This window comes from Myripristis murdjan, chromosome 17 (assembly GCF_902150065.1).
Source record: "Myripristis murdjan chromosome 17, fMyrMur1.1, whole genome shotgun sequence".
Taxonomy (NCBI): Eukaryota; Metazoa; Chordata; class Actinopteri; order Holocentriformes; family Holocentridae; genus Myripristis; species Myripristis murdjan.
Genome location: NC_043996.1, coordinates 21,041,614 through 21,049,815, shown reverse-complemented (window position 1 = coordinate 21,049,815; position 8,202 = coordinate 21,041,614). Strand labels below are relative to the sequence as shown.

The window sequence follows — 8,202 nt, the reverse complement described above, 5'->3', positions numbered from 1 at the left end:
GAGAGAGAGAGCGATGCCATGTCATCTTTTTTTTTTTATTATTTTTTATTTTATTTTTACTTTAAGGCACTCCCCCATTATAATCATGTTATCATGGTGATTATTATTACTCTGGAACCAGCTGCTGCAGCACACTCCAAGGTTATTAATAAAGGTGTAAAGGGAACAGTGTTACCAACCCATACAATTAAGATATCAGTGCAATCTTTAATACAGTCAAATAAACATTATTGTTCAATTACCAATCAAGAGTTTAGGATTTTTTTTTCTTTTCTTTTTTTTTTTTTTCTTTTAAATCCTAACCGTACTGGTTTGGAAATCTTAGCCTCTGTAAATACGGTTTTATAATGTTCATAGAGAAGTCACAAAGAATCAGCCTTGAATCTACAGGCTACAATATGTGACTTAATGTTGACTTCTGACAACATGAACAATGATTATTTCATCTAACAAAAACATGCAGCCACGTCATGTTGGTGTGGGCTCCTGCTGATGTGCTTTCATGTTCTATTTTTTTTTTTTTTTTTTTTTTTACCATTATAAAGGTGAACATACTGTATTGTTTGTGATTATCCTTTTGAATTGAACCTCTCTATAGATTTATGGGGACAAAATCCACCTCTACCTTGCTATTTATTGTGCAGTCAGTGCAACACAAAGCTCCACTAACAAGAGGCCATGAAAACATATTTATTTTCCATGCTCTATATCTTCTGTATTGTACGCCAAGGGAGACCTTTGGTGCCGTTGTGCTTGCAAATATTTTCTGTGTTTCTCTGGCATTCCATCAGCCTCAGCCTTGGAGCTATGACATTAGATTGGAAATTATTTTCACTGAAATATTCTTAAATGCTTGTTTTGCACTGAGAGTGAAGCGTGTGTGCAGCTTAACTGAAGATGAGCATTTAATCATTACAGTAGAGTAGTTAAGACAGATACAGTTGCCTTTTTGGAGGAGAGCACCAAATTTGGCATAAAAGCAGGGAAGATATTGTTAAGTTTTTTTTAAGCTGGAGGCGCCTCAATCTTTAACAGTGTAGCTAATAGACATGGCAAGACCTGCTTTCCTTTGGGAATGAAAGGTCTAAATAAAAGTTCACTTCCAAAATGAACATGAGGCATTGCCATGTGTTCATAACGTAATGTTTATCCATGGCAAAGATAAACTAAGCATAAACCTTGAAAAATAATGTCAGAAACGTCTACAGTGGAGTCCACAGAAAGATACAAAACTGCCCAAGTGCATTGTGACAGCATTTTTTTTAAACACTTAAATGTTCAGTTATATTGAAATAAAGGCCTACACAAAAAAGGTTCTGGTATTTTTGATTGGTGATTATGATTAGTTGTTGTATTATAGAATACAAAGTCTGTCTAAGAGTGTAGTCATAAAACTCATAACTGATATGGCGTGTAATACGCAGAGTCACTTATTTTTATTAATGTGATAATTAAACATCTCTATTACCCAATATCCAATATCAGCAGCTGGGGTTCGAATCTGGCCCGGTCCTTTGTTGCATGTCATCCCCTCTCTCTGCCCTGTCTCTCCTGTCTCTCTACAATGTGCCTGTCAAATAAATCAGAAATGAAAAAAAAAAACAAAACAAAAAAAAAAAAAAACACATGTAAATAAATAAACATAATAACATAATAAAAAATAAAAACAGAATTGAGAAGGACATAATCAAATCAGGACTCCCAGTTATGCATCTATTTTAATTAAACCTTTAAAGCATTAACACAGTAGTAATAAACTGGATAGGAGCTGCTGGAAGGGGGAAAATTTTAAAGCCATTTACCTGTTGAGAATGTTAATGTTTACCATGAGTCTTGATGGAAATACAGAAAAGGCTGATAAGCAGCATATCAGCTTTAAGTTTTGGCAGGCAAGTAGACTAAATGATTGGCTAGCTGCCCTCTTTCTTACTGTTTGAGGTCTCATCTACAAGTAATATGCACATGTGTAAAGATTTGTTGGCAGATAATAAGTCAGTTTAAAGCTCAGAGTCTTTACAGCTCAGGCAATTATTGACAGATGATCACGTGTACTTGATTCTTTTCTATGCATGCATCTTTCTAATTTCATCTTGTCCAAGTCTCCCTCGAGCGTGGTCACCACAAGTGTTCCACATAGAGGGACAGTTTAGGAAACAACCATGGGAGCAGGGAAACCTGCAAGTGCACTTATTTTTCCCATTTTATGTCTCTTCTGTGGCACTATCCTCTGCTTGGTGAGCAATAGGTTTATTTTGTGGAGAACTTAAATATTATTTATAACAAGCAAAAAGAGATGTATTTTTACATGTGCCTGCTTGAGCGGACTAAATTGCAGGTCAATGATATTTATGTCCTCTTTCTCTCTTTCTTAGCCCACATCAAAGGTGTTAGGTAAGTGTTTTCTTTATGTATTTATTTATTCATTTGTTTATTTACTTTTACATCTGTAACCAACATTTCACTCACGCTTGATGACACATTTGACACATGAATTTTCCATGTTTATTTATCCACAGAATATGATGTGGATGACGGAAAAGACCTTGACATATTTGACATCAATGAAGGTTTGCTTAAAAATGCCGAATTCTTTCTCCACGTGTTTCATTTTCCATGTATTCATGTATTTTTTCAACGTATTATTCAGTGACAATTTCAAACAGAAGTGCTGTGTGCTTGCTCTCCGTAGAGGCAGGGTTGAATCTCGTGGAGGGAGATATTGTGCTTGATGAGGTATGTCAATCAGTTTTAATTTTCACTTGCATAACAGCATGAAATAAAAAGGCTTAACTTTGACTGATCATATTTTTACTGTTCCTTTGATTGCTTTTAATGGCCACTGCAGAGGCAAATTCGAAATTCCATAATAGGTGATCAGTACAGGTGGCCAAAGACGGTTCCTTACTACATGGAAGATAGCTTAGGTAAGAGCACTTTGTTAAAACACCTCCAAGAACTAGGAGGATGTTTTTACATGTACAATTTAACAGAAATATCAATCAAGCTATACTGTATATTCACATCAATTGGTCCTATAGTCAGCAGCAGTAGTTCAAGAAAATAATTTTCTCAGCAAAGATTCACCTTTCATAGATTTTCACTTTTTACTTATGAGGCTATCATCCTTGACTGGTTTTAAGAAGCTGTTATAGTGCAGATATTCATTAATGAATATAAATATTCTAGGTGGGTATTGCTTTTGATGTTTGCCCATGTTATAGAAAGCAAGTCAAACATTTAAGCAGGTCTCATGGTAGTGGACAAAACCTTCAACAAGCTTAATTCAACAGAACTGTTTTGAAAAAAAAAAAAAAAAAAAATCTGTCTTTTCTGCAGAGATCAATGCAAAAGGTGTGATTCTGAAGGCCTTTGAACAGTACCGGCTCAAGACCTGCATTGATTTCCAGCCTTGGACTACAGAACCGAACTATATTTCTATCTTTAAAGGGGGCGGGTAAGGCAAAAAGATTTGTTATGCTGCTATCCTCTGTGCTGAAGTAGTAGCACATGATGTGCTTTCAAAGGGGATTACTACATTCATAATTAAAACTACATCATCATGGTCTTATCATTAAAAGAAAAGCCCTCTAGGAAGGAGATGGTGGCTGTATGTGATATTCATGCAACTCTTGTTATTTCATCCAAAGCTGTTTCTCCTCTGTGGGGAATCGACATGTTGGGAAGCAGAGATTGTCCATAGGGAGAAACTGTGACCGCATTGCAACCATTGAACATGAGTTCCTTCATGCTCTTGGTTTCTGGCATGAGCAGTCCAGGTCAGACCGCGATGACTATGTTAGGATCATGTGGGACCGTATTTCAGAGGGTATGGAATCACTTTTAGTCTGCCAGCCAAATTATCTGTAAACTATCTGAATTTACTCACTACCTCTGTATGGTACCTCAGATAGGTTCTTCCTTTACAGCTTGCCTATTTCATCATTGACTTTCACATTTGTATGTTTCCAGCATACTGATCCCCATCCTAATTTTGGGCATGTATGTGTGTAAGGTGGCCTTCATACCTGTGGCCTTAATATTTTTCCACAAAATGAATTCTCATATAAAAGATAAGATTAAGAGTAGATAAATGACCAGATTCTTTCCAATACTTTATTTTCCTCTCTCATTGGCTTGTTGGACATTTGATATGTGCATTATTGTGCTCTTATGTTAAGATCAAAGCAGTATTGACCAGTGATCATCAAATCATTAATAAGTCAAGGCATTTATTTATCTCTAATTAAAGTACAGAGTACTTTGGCATGCCACCAAATGTTCTTTGGACACCCATCTGCTGCAACTTTATGCAACACTCATCATAAATGATCGTAATAGACATTAATCAAGGAAGACTACAGCCAGTGATTATCTGTGATCCACAGGTAAGGAACACAACTTCAACACCTACAATGACACAACTTCCAGCTCTCTGGGTGTACCCTATGACTATGGCTCAATGATGCACTACAGTAAGAACGCCTTCCGCAATGGCACTGAACCCACCATCGTCACCAAGATCCCCGCTTTCAGTGATGTCATTGGCCAGCGTATGGAGTTCAGTGACAGTGATCTGCTCAAGCTCAACCGTCTCTACAACTGCAGTAAGAGCCTGCCCTCCAACACCCAATCATAAAGCTAGGTGGAGCTCAGGGAAATTGTCTCCACCTGACACATGAATACATCTGTACAAATTCTCAGCTTCAGTCTTGCATTCCTGTGTTGCAGTGATGTTTTCCACATATAAATTGTGGTCCACACTGTTGGTTTTCAGATATCTTCTCTATTAAGTAAAGCTGGTGTCTGTTGTAAATGAGATGGTTAATCTCCCAACTGCTTGCCACAATGTATAGAGCCTCAAAACATCCGTTTTAGTGTGTTATGAGGGAGTTTACAACAGGTCAAAGTGCTTTTACACAATTTAGCTGTGCTGAAATGAGTGTGTGTGTGTGTGTGTGTGTGTGTGTGTGTGTGTGTGTGTGTGTGTGTGTGTGTGTGTGTGTGTGTGTTTGTTAATGTCCCGTCTTTTAGCCAGAGCCTCCACGTTCCTGGACTCATGTGACTTTGAGCGTGAGAACATCTGTGGTATGATCCAGGGATCACAGGACAAGGCTGATTGGACCAGGGTAGCCAAAGCTGCAGGAGGGCCTTCCACTGACTATTCCAACCTGGGCAAATGTTCTGGTGAGAATCCCTTGAAAAAACAATATTTTTTGCTGCAACAGCACTTTTCTGCTATTATCAGTTGGTACATGATAGATTGGATTATAAATATCAACTCTCCTCTTATCATCAGTTGTGTACACTGTGTTCCTGTAGAGGGCTATTTACTTGGAAGGAATGCTTATGTGTTGGCATTAATGGAATGATATTTGGATCTGCAGGCTCAGGGTATTTCATGCACTTCAACACTGGCACAGCCAACACTGGGGACACGGCTCTGCTTGAAAGCAGGCTGCTCTATCCCAAGCGAGGTTACCAGTGCTTGCAGTTCTTCTACTACAACAGTGGCAGCCCTGATGACACGCTGAAGATCTGGGTCCGAGAGTATGACAAAGCTAACCCCAATGGAATCCTCCGCTTCATAAAGACCATAGATGGTGATTGTTATCGAATCTTGAAGTGCTGTTTTGTTGGGAAAATCTGAACATTTCACTCTAACTATTCAATAAATGCATATTTTAATCTCATGTAACAGGGCCCCCTCAGGAGCTGTGGCAACTGCATCACGTCAGTCTAAATGTCAAAAGAAAGTTTCGGTTTGTGTTTGAGGGAATCAAGATGGGCTCTGGGCCCTCAGTGGGGGGGCTCTCTCTAGATGACATCAACCTGTCTGAGACCACCTGCCCAGAGTTTGCATGGCGAGTGAAGAACTTCAGTCATGTTCTAGAAAACACTCCATCAGACACAGCTATCTACAGTCCCCCGTTCACCTCTAAGGAAGGTTACACCTTCCAAATGGGTCTGTACCCCAGCGGTAAGGCAGACTACCCTGGCGAGTTGTCAGCCTATGTTCATTTGGTGGCCCATGCTGGAGATACAGGGCAGAAATGGCCATGTCCTTGGAAACAGATGACTATGATGCTGATGGACCAGAACCCACACATCCAAAAGCGTATGTCCAACCAACGCAGCGTCACCACCGAGCCCAACATGACAATAGCAGGTCAGATATGTTTGCCGTGCCTGAAAAACACCATGAAAAAGAATTTCCTCTATGAGAACAGTATACTAAACTATCTAGACTATCTATGGATCTACACCTTTAGTACAGAAATGTGTAAAATTATTGTCTGTTACATCAAGTTACAGTGTTACTGTTAACAGACACATCACTACAATGTTCATGCATATATTCACGTATATACTGTGTCCCTATTTAATGCTTAGGTTCTGATGCCTTGTTCTGGGATGACCCCCGTAAGGTGGGCACTGAGATCACCGATACTGATGGCACCAAGTATTTCCGAGGACCAGGAGCAGGCACACCTGTGTACCTTACGCACCTCAGGGCCAAGAGCAGGGATTTCATCAAGGGAGGAGATGCCATCTTTCTCCTCACCATGGAGGGTAAAATTACTGTATTATAAAACAGAAGTGGATTACATAACGGATACTATGTAAGGGAAGGAATGTCACATAATCCTTTTGATGTATACACTGTGTTCAGAAGATGCAATGGACACAGTGTATAGAGGACACAGCCTTCCCTCCATACATATTAATAACATGTTCATTAGCGGGCTACATACTGTGTTCGTCCACACATTCAAATAGCAAAAATTATTTTATGATCATGTATTCATGTGATACATGATTACATCCCTGATTCACATACCCACTTGTAGGGCAAACACTTCAGTCCATCATGCGGATCCAATCATAGCCTGTGCATTTCATTTAAATGAGTGACCCTCCACTTGAATATCATTAATGGGTGTCCCTTCTTTCTTCTGTTTGTCTTTAGATGTGTCTCACCTCGTTGAGCCCCAACCTTGGCCCTCCACTACCATGGCACCTTTCACGACTCCAACCACTGATGCCTGCACCGATGTGGTATGTCAGAATGATGGAGTCTGCGTATTGGACAAAGGAAAGGCAGAATGCAGGTGATTACTTTCTAACAGGAGGCTCGTAAACCATCCTGTTAAGTTCATAAGCGTTGACTTTTTCCTCAATCAGTATTGAGTTTCCACAAATTTATATTGATAATCATTAAAAATTCTGTTTGGGTTAGCTTAGTTCTTGTGTGGTATAATAATAATAATTATTATTATTATTTAAAAAAAAATACCTTTTAGGGTTAAATATTTAAAAAACAGATAGAATGTGTGTAACATTTTCATCAGCAGGTATGTCAAATCTTTGATGCTTAGTATCTCAGAACTGTATATCTACACAGAATCTTAAAATGTCAAGCTCACGAAAGGTAATTACTTCAATAGTGAATAATGATGGCTGGAAACCACATGTAGTATCTTTTGCTCTCTCTCCCCGTCTTATCCTATCCCGGTGGGAAAGGTTCTTTTCTGATTTCTTCAGTGCAGTTCCACAAATTTTTCCCTCCATCTGTGCGTGCTCTGTATATATACAGGGAATTGAAATAACTTCAAGTGTGGCTCTCCTTTCTCCTCCTCTCTCCTGCTCTGCACCCACAGGTGTGTGGTGGGTGATGACTGGTGGTATTACGGGAACAGGTGTCAGTACAAGGGCTCCACCATGGACAAAACAACCATAGCACTTGCCTCTTCTCTGTCTGTACTCGCTGTCATGCTGGTAGTTACAGCAGTCAGCGTCATCTGTGTGAAAAAGAAGTACAAACGACGTGGGAGGGACACGGACATCGTCATGACCAACAAGAATACCACCTGAAATCTACAAAGCGATGGATCATTAGCTTTTGCCAGGTTCAATTTACATTGCCCTCAATTGACAAAATGGGTAAATTAAATAAAGAAAATATCTTTGGATATGTAGATTTAAAACAAAATGAAGAAGTGTTTTATATTGCAAGTTTATGCTAAGTATTTTGTTCATTGGGCTGTATGTTTAAAGAATAATGTTTTAAGAATACCTCTAAAGTTATCTTCTAGCAGTCGCACACTAATAAGATAAGAAGTGTTAAATGGATAAAGCAGATTATATTAAACAATATTGCCTCCCTCTGGTCATGCAATGTAAAAACATCAACTTGATCTAAAC

General features: G+C 39.0%; 1 protein-coding gene across 1 annotated transcript; it reads left to right on the top strand.

The window, feature by feature from the left end:
* The first annotated feature begins 1,826 nt into the window (after positions 1–1,826).
* mep1bb (meprin A subunit beta b) lies at positions 1,827–7,872 on the top strand. The gene is made up of 14 exons (XM_030074058.1): positions 1,827–1,889; positions 2,373–2,391; positions 2,517–2,567; positions 2,690–2,733; positions 2,846–2,924; positions 3,337–3,454; positions 3,648–3,826; positions 4,386–4,604; positions 5,032–5,184; positions 5,385–5,600; positions 5,699–6,166; positions 6,391–6,570; positions 6,968–7,109; positions 7,659–7,872. The coding sequence occupies exons 1-14, from the start codon at positions 1,827–1,829 to the stop codon at positions 7,870–7,872; spliced, it is 2,145 nt and encodes a 714-aa protein (XP_029929918.1).
* Positions 7,873–8,202: the final 330 nt, after the last annotated feature.